The sequence below is a fragment of the Ciconia boyciana genome, chromosome 19, assembly GCF_034638445.1.
Source record: "Ciconia boyciana chromosome 19, ASM3463844v1, whole genome shotgun sequence".
In the NCBI taxonomy this organism is placed as follows: Eukaryota; Metazoa; Chordata; class Aves; order Ciconiiformes; family Ciconiidae; genus Ciconia; species Ciconia boyciana.
The window spans coordinates 3,899,291-3,916,975 of NC_132952.1; the positions used below are offsets into that span (position 1 = coordinate 3,899,291).

The 17,685-nt window shown below is 43.6% G+C and overlaps 1 protein-coding gene across 1 annotated transcript; it reads left to right on the top strand.

Moving 5' to 3' along the window:
• The first annotated feature begins 1,451 nt into the window (after positions 1 to 1,451).
• On the top strand, positions 1,452 to 17,098 carry MASP2 (MBL associated serine protease 2). The gene is given in 16 exon segments (XM_072884309.1): positions 1,452 to 1,610; positions 3,001 to 3,178; positions 3,428 to 3,559; positions 10,364 to 10,560; positions 11,703 to 11,850; positions 12,395 to 12,461; positions 12,463 to 12,511; positions 13,582 to 13,660; positions 14,371 to 14,475; positions 14,478 to 14,507; positions 14,959 to 15,033; positions 15,143 to 15,306; positions 16,380 to 16,616; positions 16,619 to 16,748; positions 16,751 to 16,860; positions 16,862 to 17,098. Coding segments are annotated over 16 exon segments (2,097 nt in total).
• Positions 17,099 to 17,685: the final 587 nt, after the last annotated feature.

The window sequence follows — 17,685 nt, forward strand, 5'->3', positions numbered from 1 at the left end:
CGTTGGCGTTCCCCGTTGAATTCCCTGGGGTCTTACAGTGGTATGAAATCCCTGTGTGGATTCACAAATGTTTAAAAGAAATTTGAGTTCATTTTTCAGTTTTTTCCTCAGAGAATCCCCAGTAATAGGAATTCATTTTTTTATCCATCCACCTATTTCCATTGCACTAATATCCTTGGAACTGCTTCTCTTCTGCCAAATTTGGTAGAAATTGACTATTGGGCTTTTAAGGTTACTAAGCTAGGTTACACAGGCAGATGTGAGCACAGAGGAATTTTGTCTTGTTTCTGTAGCAAGCCAGGTTCAAAAGACATAATTTATTAAGTATGCCTTGTTACCTTATTGGTGTTCCATGGTGGATGGGATAAAAACCAATTCATGCATATAAACAAGGCATGGAGCAGGTTTCAGTCAACACAAGTGTGCACTGGATTAAAATGTGCAGCTGAGAACTGGAAGACTTTGGCATCTCTTAAACTTGTGCCTGTGTGCGCTGTAGTGTTGTCACCTGTAGTGTTCCTGTCCCATTACACAGAACCATCTAACCAGACTCACTCACTATTCTGAAATCCTGTAATGTGCCCCATTATTTTGTTTTCAACACCTTCCTGCTCTGACAATGGAAGAAACTGTACTTCCGCTAACATGCTGTTTGCATTAATAGTAATTGTAGATCAGTTGGTTAGAGGGAAAGAGCATTGCCCAGCTCCCCTCGCTCCCCCATGCCGACACTGTCTGGAGCCACTCTATACCTCCTCCCACTGCCTGCCTTCCTGCAGAGCTGCCATACGACGGCTCCCTCCAAGAGCCTGCAGCATCCTTAATCCATCCGCTCCATCTCTGTCTGCCTCTCCCAGTCATTGACTGAGGCATCATGTGCTGAACACAAGCCTGGTTTTTAGTAATTGCTGTTCCCAGAACTCAGCAGGCTGAAGGGGGTGGAAGGGAGATAAACATCAGAGTTCAACATCCAGGCAAACACAGCAGAGGACACACAATAAATACATCCTCCCCCAAATGCAAATACATCAGAAGAGGTTCCTTCCCCAGGGCTCAGAGCAGAGCAGGCTCAGACAGGAGAGCAACACGATGAGGTGAGTGCAGTCTCAGGGACCTCCCCAGCTCCTGTGGCCACTTGGCTTTGTGCAGGCCTTAGAAGGCACAAAGTGTGATTCTCATCTTGTTTAGCTGTTACTACAGTATGACTCCACTGATACCTTCTGATTTCTTCCATTGTCAAGTGAGAAGGGTGTTGGGCATGAAGATTTCAGCTAGTGCTGGGATATCTGTGATTTGGTACCGAGACTGGCAACTTGGATGTGTGGCTTTTGGGGTATGATCTGAGTTGATGCTCGCTCTTTCTCCATTAATCTCTGTTCCTTTGACACAGGCTGTTTGTCTTGCTAGCTGTTCTTTATAGTGGAGTAAGCAGCAGCATTGTGCTGCAGAAAATGTATGGGAGGATCACGTCTCCCAACTTCCCAAATGCCTACCCAAATCACAAGGAGAGAATTTGGAATATTACTGTCCCCAAGGGATTTTCTGTCCGCATCTACTTCACGCATTTCAACCTGGAGCTGTCCTACCTGTGTGAATATGATTATGTGAAGGTACGTGTAGGGCAGTGTGACATGTAGCAGGCTAAGTTCTTAAAAACTGTGTATATGTGATCCTGGACACATGCAGGACCAACATAACTGTTGTAAGCACTTGCTTCTAGTCTGCTAGTAAAGTTCAGACTCAGCTGATTTCTAAATGATGTATTTATTGAGGCCCATGGGACCAGGAAGTAGAATTGGTTGTCATGTTGGAACATCTGAAACTTTGAGTTGGTTGTGCTCAGAAAATTCTGTTCCCCTCTTGTGGAGCAAAAGGTTTGAAATTTTGCCCAAAACAACATTTGAGCTTCATTTTGCTGAAGTTACAATGTGTGTTTTAAATTAACAAGTAGTGCTTTACACAGAGTATAATGGGAGACTGTAAAAATGTAAGCGATAGTCTAAACAAGATACTGTCAGCTTGTCTAAACGCGCATTTGCAACACTTGCTATCGTGTGTTTGCTAGCTAATGTGAGAAACAACCTCAGGAAAAGACACAAAGATACTGTCTTCGGGAAGTGTGTGCGTGATCAGTGGCATCCCTGAAAAGTTTGTGCTCCATGTGCTAGCATGTGCTCTAGTCTAGGCAGCCCTGCCGCTGATTTGAGGCCACGCTACCTCTGCACTCGTTTTGTTGTTTGCACAGGCCTGATATACATTAAAGAGGGAGCTGTATACACAGGGAGCGTGCAAAACCAATGCATCAGCAGTACTTTTGAATCTGATGGAACCAAATCGGGCAGCCTTGTTCCCATTTAGGAAGATCGCATTTCCGTGGTTTTATATGGCAACTTGCTCCCATTCCCCAAATCCGTGGTGTTCTACATGTAATTTCCTTTGGGCAGGACAGAGTACTCATTTCTGGTAGGTCTGTAGTACACAGTTCTATCACTACCATGTGCAACATGAACCCCATGTATCAGAACATTTCTCTTGTATTAAAAACACAAGATAAATGAACTGGAACTGTAATAAGTGAATCATAGAGCAAGTGAGTCACTAGTTTAAAGAGACCATTTACTATACATTTGAATTTGTCAGTGTATGAAACCTTTTTACCCCAGTTGTCTCTGGCTTTACCAAGATCTGATTGTCACTGAGAGTGCCAAGTTAACAAGAGCATTATAAACAAAGCATGGTGCCGATAGCCCAGGCTGGCATCACAGCTTTATGTGGGCCTCTGAAAGGAAAAACAGAGACAAAATTATGGGCTTAAGTCTCAGAGAATAGGGGAAATCTCTTATCTGTCCATGGATCTGGATTGACCTCCAGAAGCACCTTTTGAGAGCATCCAAGCCTCCTTTCTCACACCATTAAACACATGCTTTCCAAGCCATGACAGCAGGTTGGGAAGAGCAAAGCTCTGTGCTCATCTGGTAGATTTGTCTGCCCATTTTGCAGCTGAGCTCTGGTGGGAGGACCTTGGCTACACTATGTGGAAAGGATAGTACAGACACTGAGGAGGCTCCGGGCAACAAGACATACGTCTCCGTTGACAACCACCTCATGGTAGTGTTTCGGTCTGACTACTCCAATGAGAAACTATTCACAGGCTTTGAGGCCTTTTACGCTGCTGAAGGTAAGAGACCAGCCCCTCTTGTAGATGAAAGAGACACAGCTATTGGTGGGGTTGGTGCTCCCCTGTGCTCTCACAGACGGTGGCTGCTGGTGTGAGGTGGGAGAAGGCGGTCTCATTGTACGGAGGCAGATGCAAAAGGGCACAGCAACCAAAAGCAAACAAGCCAACCTCACAAAACAGAGTGGCTCAGACCAAGACGAAGTGTTGTTGAAGGGTGTTGGTTGCCTAATTCTGTGCTTCACCCATTAGATATCGATGAGTGCAAACAGCTATTTGATGGTGAACCCCTCTGCAATCATCACTGTCACAACTATGTGGGGGGCTACTATTGCAGCTGTCGGATTGGCTACACACTGCATGAAAACAAGAGGACGTGCACAGGTGAGCTCTTGCTAGGTCAGGAGATACTTCCCTACCTACAACATCCACTTAAATCCAGTCCCAAAACTAGCATCGAGATGAAAGCTGGGGGTTTTTGTTGTTGTTTTTTTCAGTATTCCCTATGCGCCTGGTGCAGCTGGAAGAAGGTGCAGGGGGTTAGTCAGGGCCGTGGGCAGAGGCCCTGGTTTGCAGAGTGGCTGGGGGCTAATTGCTACCGTCACAGATAGCAATATTGTGTCGCAGTAAAGTGGTGCACTGGCAATTGGTTTTGATTACTTCGTAGACAGCATCCACCTGTATTCAGCTTCAGACAGATTGAATGGAGAAGCAAGAAACCTGTCTTACACTGCCCACTGCAGACACTTTCAGTATTCATGGCTGCCAGTGCAGCCAGCCTTGCAGAACTGAGTGTATCTTGGCGCTTGGGTACTGAGATACTGAGTGTTCTGGACCCAAGTTAGTAGATGCGTTGGAAAAACCAACGCTTGAGTTGCAAAGTCTAACGGAGAAATAGTTTGCTTACTCTCACTGGAAGGATGCAGGCCAAGAAGCAGCACGGTCCACATATCACTGACACTAGATACAATGATCCACTCATTAAACGGGAGACAAAGCCAGGCACAGATCTCTTGTTCAGAAGGGCATACAGCATGAGGTTTACCTAGCTGACTTCTGCCTGGCTGTGCTTCTCAGTTCACAACTAGGGAAAGCTTCTGTGTCGTCAGGCAGCAAAGTGTGTCTGAATCAGCACAGTGATCGGCACCTCAGGATTTGCTTTGCAGTGAAACATGTGCCTACACGTGTCAGATTCATCCTTTGTGGGTGCAGCTTTGCCCACCTGGAGCTGAATCCTGTCTGGAAAGAACCAGCGCACATACTGTTCACTAAATATTGTCATAGATGGGAAGATAGTTTCTTTGAGCTCCCCCATGCTGAAATGCAGAATTGGATCTAACTTCAAGTGCTTAAGGCCACCTTGGCACTTAGCTTCCCAACTCCAGCCTATTACAAACCCTCTCCAGCCGTGGCTGCCTGGATCTGATTCAAGATTCAAACTCCTCATATCCCTAGTGTATTGGAACAGACGTATTCATTCAATCTCCCCTTCCTAAAGTGTTGGCTTTTAGCACAAGTATATGGATTTACTTACACTATAAAGCATGTGCCTGGTCTTAATGTGAAGGTACAAAATGAATAGCTGTCAACTAGCAGACTAGCAGCTTTGCGTTGACCATTCATGTGTGCATACTTATGCCCCCCTCCTTGAACATAACGCTAGCAGAGGGAGCTTATAAGCAGTATTGAAGGGCTGGGCAACCCTGAGGGGTGGAGACGTGTGCATTGGGAATTACTATTACAGCAGTTCCAGCTGACATGCTGGAACCTGTTCACATTTCAGAGGCCTTTAGACGCAAGCGCTGAAGCCGCTCCAGCCACTGGGCTGGGCTGCAAAGCAAAGGTCTCTGCAGATAGCCTTTGTGAGATGAGGGCAAAAGCTGTTCCTTTGATTTTTGGGCTCCTGTCTGAGCAGGCTGATATTGACAGGCTCTTTTTTTTCTCTCCTTTATTTTCCAGCATGAGATAATTAAGATTCTCCTCGCTTAGGCAGAGATGGAGACAGATGTGCTGGGAAGAGCTGGTTTGCCCTCCCTCCTGACCTGCCTGTTGCATTCCACCCAAGGGCTGCAGGCTTCTCTTGCTCAGTGACTTGTATGTCTTGGTTCCTTGCCTTTCAGACCTGCCTCCTGCAGACAATAAAGAGGCTGTTCCTTGTTGAAGCAGATGAATGGGTTGATGATGTTGAAGCAGATGAATGCTCCTTGTGGAGCATTCATTTTCTTGCATTTCCCATGTGTCACTGTGGAAAGAAGAAGGTAGATAAGGCAGGAGCTGATAAGAGAGAAGCCATTGTGAAAGGCCCCTGAGCATCACAGCTACCTGAAGACTCTTGAATTTCTTGTCCAGCTCTTGTTGCTTGACCTTCCATAGCTCTTAAACTGCAACAGGACCAGAACCACAGATTTGTTCCCTAATGTTCCTTTTAGATGTGCTCTTGTCTGCACCCAGGCTTGTAGATTGAAACTATTTACATTCAGAGCCCATTCACTCTTTGGAAAGGTTTGAATTTTTTTTAATCCAAATTTTGTGACTCTGGCCATATCTCCCATTGGGAACCTAGCCTTATGGATGAAATGTGTTCTGGTGAGCAAAGCCTCAGAGCTCCAGGAGTTTGATAAAGTAATATGAAAGTCACCAGGGCAGCTTAGGTGTCTTGCCTTCATACAAGGGAAGGCAACGGTGCCCTCCCCACAATAGATGCAACACGAGGAATGCTGTTCTTCAGTGCAATTGCTTGTGTTGTTGATTGATAGTGTCTCAGTCCCTCACAGTGCCTCTCACTACTCCACGTTAATACCCATTTGTTGTCCTTTTAGACTGTACCCTCTTTGGACAGGGACCATCTTCTTGAAATGTGTTGGAGAAATGCCGTGCTCCATACTTGTCAGTGACTAGAGCTCCCCAACTCTAACAGGAGGAACATGAAGATTATTACAAGAGGTTGACAAGTCAGAGCTGAGCAGCTGTAGGTGAACTGCTGAAGATAAAACAACGCTTTGTTTAAAAAGCTCAAGGGATTAAGGAACATTAGTCGACCACCATTTCCTTATTTCTGCAATTTAGCAGGAGTTGCTTTTAATTGTAATTTATAAGGCTCTGCTTCTCCAACCCCGACTCTGCTTTTTAGTGCCTGGAGTAAATGGGGGAGGAACCCTTTTCCAAGTGAGCATGGGAGGGACAGAAAGCCTTTTAGATGAGACACTTGACTCATTTCAGGTCACTGCATTTGCAGACTTCTGTGTTGTCTTGGGCGAGTCACTTGATACCAGCTTTGAACATCCATATGCAAAATGAGAGGTACCGTCACTGCCTTGACTTGCTGGGAAGATGCTTAGTAAGTGTTGTAGAAGGTAGATGCTGCAGAGAACTGATCTGGGGGTAGAGTGGCTGTGCAAGCAGTTACCAAGGCTTACTTCTGTATTTAATCTTGTTCGGAAGCTGTTTCATGGTCACAGTGAATTGTGATCAAAGCAGCTTGAAATTTTGTCATGGCTCAGTGATACAATTTATGACCCACCTTTCATTGGAGACTTAATGAGCCAATGACAATGACTTGCAAGTTTTGAGGGGGTCATTTTTCAGAGTTCAAGCCTCTGGCAAACAGCTCACTGTGATTCTAATAAAAATATGGCCTAAGCATAATTGAGCACTCTCTGGACAGCTCTAAAGCTTGGACTGAGAAGTCAAGGGACAGCATTTCTGCTGGCAGATGTTAAAAAATTATTTGATCCTTTTTGTGCTGGCTAGTTTATGACTTTCTTGCTTGCAGACTTATGGAAAAAAATACTGCCCTGACAAAGGGAACTCCCAGCGGCCACATCCAGGAGATATTAGGAGAAAAGTAAGGTCCAGTCTAAGCCGTTTCATCTTCAAGCTGCAAATTCCCTTGGACTAGCAGAGTATCTTCTGTTGGATCATCTCATTTTGGCTACTCATGTGAGCACAAGTCAAGAGAGTTTATTGGTGATGACTCACATTTTTCCAAACTGTATTATGAAAATCTCACATCAAAATTAGGAAACTGAGTTTAAAGAAGACAGATGTAATGAAGAACTATTAGTCTCTATCTTTCTCCTTTAGTCCTTCAAAACAAGGTGAAGGCCAGTTTTCTGAATTACTAGGGTATTAATGGGGCACTGTTTTTATGTGTACTGTAACAGCGTATGGGGATCCCAGCTCTGTGCAGAGGCGTGGTGCTGTTTTTTGCTATGTGAACACAGAGCAATCAGTGCCCTGAAGAGCCTCTCAACTAGCACCTGGGCAGCTCAGAGCAATTCTGGAATATGCATTGCTAGAATGGATCCGGGCTAAGGATCCCTCGAGTCCAATCTCCTGCCTTTGATACTGGCCAGCATCTTATGCTTCAGTGGAAGATACAGTTCAGTAAGTGGTTTTTAAAGTATACTCCCATATAGAAGCGTAATCCTGTGCAATAGATCCTGTGTTGTCTGTATGCTACTTAGCTTGAGCTGAACTTACGGCACTAGCATATGAAAGTTTGCCTTAAATTTCATATGACAACACTTTCACAGGTGAATTATATGCTATTTCTTAATCCTGTTTTTGTATCAGATTTGTGGGTTTTGGCCTTTAATTTCATCATGTGTCCCTTTTACCCTTTTATTACTAGAGAAAGTAAACAGCTTTCAGAAACTATAGTGTTTGGTTATATGCAGTGTCTCTCTGTCTCTACATGCATGTGTGTGTGTGTGCATGTGGGTGTGTGTTACCACACAGTTGTCTTTTCTCCACCATTTCTCTCTTACATGTTTTCATGCTGAGCTTTAGACTAATAACATTCCTTTAAACATACTTTAAGGAAGGAAGATGACATGATCATTACAGTAAATAGAAGCTAAGGTGTTGCTGCCTTCTAGCTCTGAGGTTCTTGTAAGAGAGAATTTAACCTTACTAACCTGAGTATCCCTTCTTTACACAGTAGATCCCATGCCCGGGGAAAAATGGTTTTGTAGGTAATAGGAAAGGATTCTGATGCAGAACTAGCAGAAGATTTGAGAATCTAACTTCCTAATGATTTCAGTAGGGAGTTAGGGGTGTAAAGATAGTACTCATTATATTGTGGCTTGTATGCTTCACGCTGAGTCTTTTTTCACACCCAAGGATTTCATATTTTCATTGCTATCTCTTCCTATAATTGCCTCCAGACTGCTCCTGTAGGGGCTGTAGGGCTGGGACAGATATTAGTAGCATGAGGAAATTTCAGTTTTTAAGAGAAGCAGATCTTTTTGCACTTACATGGCTGTGAGCAGTATACTGCTAAAGCTGCATATCAAGTAGGTTTTGGGTTTTGGGGTGTTTCTTAACCTGGGCTTGCAGCAAGTAGAAGGAGGCATTATAGTGGGACCTTAAAACCTGGGGAGAGGCAGTGAACTCTGTGTCACTGGCAGTATTGTAAGCGGCACCTGCAGCAGCTCAGGAGAGTGTGCTGGAAAACATGCTCTATTCTTACATAGCCATCAAATGCTTCTGTAGTTTGAGGCACAATCAGTGGAATTACAGAAACGTGCATTTAGCTGGGAAAAATGAGGTAATAACAATTAAGGAAAAAACCCACTTGCTGATAATCCTCTACAAGTATAGCATAAAGGGAAAAGATTTAATTCCCATTGTAGCTCAACAGATTTCTGCTGAAAGTGTGCTGTTAGGCTAGATTCAGCGGCAGCCAGAACCTCCAGGTAAATTAGTCAAGCTTTCTCTGCTTCTTTGGACCAAGAGAGGCATTTCAAACAGGATTTAAAAATGAGGAGAGTGCTCAGTTTTAACAGAATAGGATTTCTAGGTATTTATTAACTGTTGTACTCTCTGTATTTATCATCTGTGTTTGAAAACCTAGGAGAATGAATTCAGAATAGAGCAGGCACAGGAGCTCAGTCACTGTGGTGATGGATAGGTTTCTGTCAAATAAAAGCAGCTGCTCATAACTTTCCAGGGAGATGGACAGAGAAAGATTGTTCTGAATTTACAGCTTGTGCTAAAAGAAACACTTGGTACCCAAGTGCATCATTACTTGTGTTGTGGTATGGTAGTTGTGCTAAGAGCCACACAAACATTAAACAAAAAGATTATCCTTTTGCCCATTCCTGCTTTCCTTTCCAAGTAAATGCTTGTATCCGAATACTTCCTTGTAGCAGCAAGTAGGGCTGCTGCATAGGTATAGGGTGCAAGCAGGTTTCATTCTCTGAAGTAAAAGGAGCTTAAGAATCTTGGCTAACGAAATCCGTGGTTAGCTAAGGGTCAATAATGTTCATTTTCTCATTCACAACTTGGTCCCCTTCCATTAAAATGACAACCTTAAACTGTGTGGTCTATTTTAGATGATAATCTGGAATTAATGACTGGATCATGGCATTTTTGTTGGTGAAGGTTAACATGGTGTGTTTGAGGATACAATTCAAAGTCAAACAATTTCCCTCTTGCAATTAATTCAGTGTCACAGTGGTGCAAAAATATGCCGGTGTTATCAGCCAGTCCAGCATTCCTCATCAGTTAAAGGATTGCTCATACAGCTTTTGCAGCACATCATAAAGCCTTTGTTACCAGCTGATCAAAGCACCACTTCACAGCGATCAGATGCTGTCAACAAGCAGAGATCCTCGGGGCACTTGTGGCTGTTCCTTCTTGCTTCTCTTCAGCAGGGAGCATTTGTGGCTCCAATTGTGTTGGCAAGAGGCACAGCTGGTTTTGCTCAGAGAATACAATTACATTCTAAATGTCTGGCAACAAAGGCATTAAAAAGAAAGAGCTGCATTCAGAGGCTTCTGGAATTGAGGAGCTGATAGCTATCCTAGCACTCTACACACTCCAGTGCAAATTTAACAGCTTGGGATGTTTCTGACGAGTCTGACCTCCAGCCCTGTGACTGTCTTAAGTGCTGCTTTCCCGGTCTCCTTCCCTGCACCACTTCTGAGGTAGGAGCGCTGGATAATGCTCGTGCCCTGGTCCTACCACAAAAGAGAGGGAGGGAGGGCAATTTTCTCAACAGTGACAGATGCCTTCTGGTGAGATGTGTGAGACTAGCTTCATTCATAGGTGGCTTCATTTCATAAGCGGCTCTGAAACTTTCTCGAAGGGATAGACTAGTGTAGAGAAAGATCCACTACCTTTACCCAGTACGGCTGAACTGACCATGATCATAATTTTCTGTTGTTTTTTTTTTTTCCCTAGCTCACTGTCAGAGTCAGGTTTTTACTGAAAGAACTGGAGAAATTGCCAGCCCTGACTATCCAACACCTTAATCCCCACTCAGCTCCTGCAGCTACGGTATCCAGGTAGAAGATGGCTTCCTGATCATGCTGGAATTCACGGAGACCTTTAATGTGGAGACACGCCCAGGAGTGTTGTGCCCCTATGATGTCCTTAAGGTAAGGTGAGGTTTATTGCATGTCATCACAGCTTTTGTGAGACAGGCCCAGTTCTTTTACTGCATCTTCTTCAGCCTGTGTCTCACCATGTTAATTTCACAGAATCACAGAATTGTATAGGTTGGAAAAGACCTTTTAAGATCATTGAGTCCAACCGTAAACCTAATACTACCAAGCCCACCACTACACCATGTCCCTAAGCACCTCATCCAAACGCCTTTTAAATACCTCCAGGGCAGCCTGTTCCAATGCCTGACAACCCTTCCAGTGAAGTAAAATGTCCTAATATCCAGTCTAAACCTCCCCTGGCACAACTTGAGGCCATTTCCTCTCGTCCTGTCACTTGTGACCTGGGAGAAGAGACCGACCCCACCTCTCTCCAGCCTCCTTTCAGGCAGTTGTAGAGAGCGATGAGGTCTCCCCTCAGCCTCCTTTTCTCCAGGCTGAACAACCCCAGGTCCCTCAGCCGCTCCCCATCAGCCTTGTGCTCCAGACCCTTCCCCAGCTCCGTTGCCCTTCTCTGGACACGCTCCAGCCCCTCCATGTCTCTCTTGGAGTGAGGGGCCCAACACTGAACACAGCAGTCGAGGTGCGGCCTCACCAGTGCCGAGTGCAGGGGCACGGTCACTGCCCTGTTCCTGCTGGCCACGCTATTGCTGATACAAGCCAAATTTGCAGTTTTAATTTCCCTGTATCTCTCCTCATTCATTTTGTCTCATCCCTTCACAGTTTTGCTGGTTTTCTTTTCTTTCAATACCTTCCTCTGTTGGGAAATTCACCAAAACCAAAAACAAGCACACATATGTGTGATGACTTGATAGATTTCATCACAACCTCTTATCACAGATCAGTGATGCTAGGGGAGTCAGCTAAATCTTTTGCGTTCAGTTTGCTTATCTATAAAATGGACGCAGTGATTGCTTCCCAGGAATTCCACAGCACTTAGGGTGCTTGGAGAAAGGGCGCTCTGTGAGTTACCAGTGACGAGCCATCACTCTAACCATCTGCCTGTTTTTTTAAACTTTGCAAGAAAGGACCATTCAAATTCAGGGAGTCATGGTATTAAAATCAGTTTGTTCTTCCATAAGCCTCATGGGGGAAGGAGTAAAGACAGTCGGTTTGCCTTCTCTCATTCTTTTCAGGTTAAAACACCCAAAAAGCAATTTAGCCCATTCTGTGGAAAGACATTGCCTGCAAAAATTGAGGCACAGGCTAGCGTTGTGAATATTACTTTCATAACTGATATCTCCAGAGCACACACTGGGTGGAAGATGAAATACATGGCAACAGGTGGGTAGGAGACCTCTGTTTAGTTCTCAAGTCCAAACTATTCTCACAACTTTATTCTGGAAAGGCCTGAATAGTGACCAAATAGTGGTGCTTTGAAACAGTGGTTCCCTGCTTAGTTTTCAGCAGCATACCTATTAAACAGCATAGGTAGTTTACTTTTGAAGTAAAGTTTTAAGAGAACTCCAGAATTCCAGCTGATCTTACAGTTCAGCTCGGGTTCAGGCATATGATTTTATTTTAGGGAACAGTTTTCCCAGCTTGTCAAGAGTTACAAGGTGTGTGTTTAGGCAAGAGACGTACTGGGCTAGTCTTGTCAGTGTAGCCGGGCTCTGTGCAGGTCGCTGCACACCTTTGATGTGAGAGCCTCACGGTAAGGCAGTCACAGTTTTTCCTTTTATTCTCAGTAATTGTAGATCTGTGTCCACGTGAGTGAAACAGTGTAGAGAAAGGGCAGAGAAAGGGTGGGTTTTTCCCCTAAGAGCCTTTAGCAGTAAGTAACGAATTCGCTCTTAAGGGGAATGTTCTGTTTTCTGATCCTCTGCAGGTTTGCCATGTCCCAGTCCTGAAGCACCACCCCATGGTCACATCGCACCAGTGCAAGCGCAGTACACTGGGTGACCACTGTGCTCTCTCTTGTGACATCGGGTACATGCTACTTGAAGTAGGTGAACCATGGCGCTGTGAGCCCTATCGGACTTAACTTCTCAGGGATTAAACATGTAGGTGCCTTTTCCCATTGACAATTGCTGTTGCTCACATTATGAGGTGTATTCAGTACACTGAATTTGTTAGCAATTGCCCTTTCTTTAATATCCTCCCCAAAGAATTGTTTCTGTGTGTGTGTATGCCCATGCTGACACTCTGTGAACACTGCTGCTTGGAGATTTGCTTGTAATTATGTTGGAAGAGGAGAATGATTTTACAAAAGATTTCACAAGATCAGTGTAGCGAGAATTTTTAATGTTCTTTCATTTGTCGCTACATCTCTCCAGGGAAGTTAAAACTGGAATACTTGGTCATTCCTGCTGAATGCCGCATTTCAGACTTAGTTCTTAATAACATCCTGCTTCCCAGCAGGCAGTTTCAGAAGATACTCTAGTCCGTGTATGCTTACAGCAAAATTTTGAAATCACAGTTAGGTGATTGTGTTTTAGGAAGGCAGAGGCTCACCTCAAGAGTTATTTTATAATCTCTCTGATTTGATAGTTTTACACATTTACCGTTTATGTGGAAACCCAGAATAACTGAACTGATGCGAGGGTTAGTGTTGAACTGGGGATAGTCGGAAAGCTGGGTGTGTACGGGAGTAGATCAACGAAGGCTGTATTCCGTGTTGTCCTTGAAATGCACTGGCCGGCGCTGTGTGCCATCGTTGCTGGCGGCAAAGCAGGTGTAAATGGTGGAACTGCCACGCAACAAATGCAAATTAGCCTCCAGGTTGCAGAAAGGGTAACCCTCCCTCACATGCACAGCCGTCCACTATGGCCTTTATTAGCACCCACAGCATATGTATATGGTGATGGCACAAGAACTATTTACCTTTTCCCACTCTGAAAGTAGTGCAGCAAAGCAGTACGTTTAGGAAAGACATTTTAAGCAAATAAAAATCTAGTTACTGTTTTTCCCTTACGAATGAGCAAATAAATGTGTAACCGATGTTGTTTTTCTGTAATTAACCCTGTTTGATGTGGAATTAATTTGACCTTTTATTTCTATTCATGCTTCTTGGAGAATTAAAATGTTGTGATGTCTTTTGTAGCGGAATGTCAAAAGGATGCTTCTTGGAACAAACCAATGGCAAAGTGCATCAGTAAGTCAGTGCTAATATTTGCGAATTTGAAAATTTCTGTGTAAATATTTATAGTTAAAATATTGGTTTTGCAAAGACAATGATAGAAGTTGCAGTATGAGAAGCATTTTCTTCTGCTTGGTAACTGTTCCATTTCTTGTCAAAGTGCATTTTGTATTTGTAAGTTGGAAGATGTTTCAATTTCTGCCATTCTTTAAAATCTCTAAAAAGCACTGATGGTTATTTAAAAACAAAAAAAGAAAGTGTGGTGGTGTCCTTTGAAATAGCGTACAATCTCCCAACAGTTTTATGTAACTAGCAAAAGCATCATAATCATAGGAGAAAAATACAGTACCTGTACTCTTAGAGTACTGGTACCATTTATCTGTAATTAGTCTGTATTCATTAACATACGCATCGGTTTCCTGCGTACATGGTGTGCAGCGTGAGTCTTGCACACTCACAGCTTAATCTAATGGATGGGAGTGCAGATTTTCTGAGGAAACCACAGAATCTACTAAAACCTTTCCAGCTCCCAATACTCAGCCGTGGTGTTATTAATGCCTGCCTGCCCAACTGTGAGCACAGAGCCCTCACCAGCATTTCTGTTTTTGTTATCTCAAGAGGCCTTGTACCATTCCCGGAAGCTCACAGTTGAATCCTGCTTGATTAGGTTGACTTTTTCAGCACTCTGCAGCGTTTTTTATTAATATATTTTTTATCTGCTTTAGTTGTTGACTGTGGTCAACCTGCGGACATAGGCAGCGGTGCTGTTACATACGTTATGGGGCCTGAGAAGACCACCTACAATGCTGAAATTCAGTACCAGTGTGAAGGTACATCTGCACAATGAAGGCTAATAATAACAGTAGGTCCTAAACATCAGATTAAGAGTGGTTCTTGGTCCTGATGGTGTGCAGAGTGAGTACCCCTGGCTTACGTAGACATGCAGGTAAAGGTCAGCAGAACCTTTCTGAAACACAATACAAAGGCCGTTAACTTTGGGAAGTATTATTTGCATTTTTAAGGAACGTGTACCTGAGCATACTGAAAGGTACCCCAGGTAGGCTTAATTCAGTAACAGTTGGGAGCTTAACACATTCTTACCATTCCCCAATTAGTGGCGTTTAATAGTATTAGATCCTGCCAGTAGCCGGGGGGGGGGGTAAGTGATGCGGAGTCACCTTCTTGTGAGTCTGCAGTAAACTCAAAGGAGACCTAAAATACGATGCCTAACACTGCCTCTAGAACGTCACTTCTGTATGGCTTTAAGACAACGCCCAGCTTGTTCTTATTGTTGTGGTCTCTGTGAGATGCAGGCAAATATACATGCAGTAATGATGGACACTGGAAAAACTCCAAAGGAGAAATAACCCCTCCTGTCTGTGAACCAGGTACTGCATGAATGTGCAAAATAGCTGGAATTAGCAGTTGCTGCAAAATCATTAAGAAGCTCTCAGCTAGTACTGACTGTTGCTGGTCCGTGGTCATGCTTCGTTACAGAGACGGAGAGGCAGATTGTCCATAGGTCAATGCGGAAGGACGCAGCCTGCTTTGAAGTAGTGCACTTAGGTGCGCCTGAGTCGGAACTGCAGGCTGTTTCCCGTAACAAAGGGGCTAAGCCTGTTCCTAAATACCAGCCTGCAGTGAACTACAGATGCTGGGCGGTTAGCACGTTACTCGGCTAAGCTAGTCCATTCTTTATGTAAAGAGTTAAGTAGCAGGTATAATAGCATGGCTTTCTTAGATTTTCTTTTAGTTCCTTTAGGTTGATGAGGCAGAACCACCTCATTGTAGAGCGTTCATTTTAAAAATCAGATTACCATCTCTATGTTACTCTGATTTTCAAAATGGCAAGTGCTACAATTGCTGTTTAGCAGGGAGGAACGATAACAAAACTAAAAACGTTACAATAAGCGCACAGCGTGACTGGCACTCACTGTAGTTGTTAATATTGACCTGCTATTTATCTGTTACGTCGTTTACTATTTTAACATGCCTTGGTCTTGCCTGAGGCTCCCTGTTGCTGCTAGCACTGCAGATTAATGCCAGAAACTCAGTTCAGTTCCCCTTGAAGAGAGTAAGCAGCTGAACCTTTGGTTTGTTGCAGCTCTCTTTTGGAGAATGCAGTTTCATAAATAACGGAATTGTTGCTGCTTTTCAATTGCTTGGCATTGTTTCTGACAGGAAAACTGAACCACGCTCCAGCAATATTTATGAGGGGGAAAAAGCCACTGAATGCTCTTATTGCAGAGTACAGGGTTGGGGATTTAAAAAAAATTTTTTTGAGTGCTTGAACTGCTAAATTAGTTACTCGGTACAATTACTCAAGACTGAGTTTTGGGAGAAACATTTTACAATGTAAAAGCATAATTGTTCCTCTTATCTTTTAGATTAGAATATCCATATATTCCAATTACCTTAATTTACATTCAGAACAAATACACTTACTACTCTACACCCAAATTCCTAAGCAAAACTGTCTCTCTTGATTATAGAACTTCTCCAAAGGATGTATGTAATACTGACTAATGAAAATTGTTCTCTAAATCAAATATTCATTTGCAAGCAATTTTACCATTCCAAAACAATCTAGGAATTACATTTAGAATCATTAACTTAATTTAATCCATACAAGCATAATAATTCAATGTCCAGATCTTAAAATGTGTAACACTTATTGCTGCATTCACTGTTTTGCAGTTCGTGGTACGTGGAGAAGTGGCACTGTGGAGCATAGTCCGTATGGAGGAGAGCCAAGCCTGGAGAATACCCCTGGCAAGTGATGTTAGTGACAGAGCAAGGAGGATGGGGAGGTGGTTCGCGTTTGCATCACAACTGCGTTCTAACAGCTGCTGATGTTGTAGCTGATCAAAGAAACCCCTCAGCTTTGAGGATTAAATTGGGGATTTTGAAAAAATGCTGATTTTGCTATGAAGAAGCTTGGGCAGAAAAAAATTTTATTCATGAAGGTTATAGAAAAATGAGCTTGTCAGCTTTGACAGTGATAGTGCATTGGTTAGACTGGAGCATAAAGTCTCAATTAGTACCACTGTCACACCCAGTTGCTTACCAGGAAAAGAAGAGAGATTTCAAATGAGAGCAAATGAGGGGGTAGAACTGAGATGAGGAGCTCTTCTGTTCTGCTGCTGCATACCGAGTTGGTAGTCACCAGCCAGAGAGACCGTACAGAAGTGTACGCAAATCAGCCATTTAATGGAGAAACCCCTTCTGGTAACAGAAAACCCGCCCTGGGCTGGAGCCGAGGCAGGGGCAGAGGCGCCTGTCAGGGGCACAGCAGAGAGAGACCCCTGGTTGGACGCTCAGGCCAGCAAATGGTTCATCGTTGGCCTCGTGTCCTGGGGTTTAGACTGTGCTCTTGTGGGGCAGCGTGGGGTCTGTACAAGAGTCACCAGTTATGTCCCTTGGATTGAAAGCATTACTTCAGATAATTCTTAAAAGACTTTTATTTGTAATTCCTCTCAGCTATTACTTAATTTCATTAATAGCTACAGTATTTAAATACTTAGGAAACAACACTAAATCCTTCATGTTTAACTTTACTAGGCTTAACAAGGACAAAAAAACTTGAGTATCCAAACACAGTATTTTCTGTCCCAGCAGCTGTTAAAAGACCTTTAGATTTACAAAATCTGCCTAAAGGCAGCATTACTCTGTAACTTAATAAAGTACACTTTGTTTTCTTTTAAATAGCGCTGTGGATTCTTGTAAGATTGCAGCTTTTGAATGAACGCACGTCCAGTGAAAGCACGCAGAGCATCAAGGTACCTTACACCACTCCCTCGTGTATACCGATAGTTGAAGAATCCCAGCAGTACCAGCTGCACACTGTACGTTTACATACCACGCCGTACACTTCAAAGTACCTCTATAGGTACCTGCTGTACACAGTGCAGGGACAGCTGTGCAGCCCTTATCTTAAAGAAGTTCCTGCTGTCAGCTGCAAAAACTGTGTTTTTCTGAAGATGGTTTTATAAAGAATAAGCTTTCACATGCAGATTTAGAATTTCAGTACATGTTCAGCT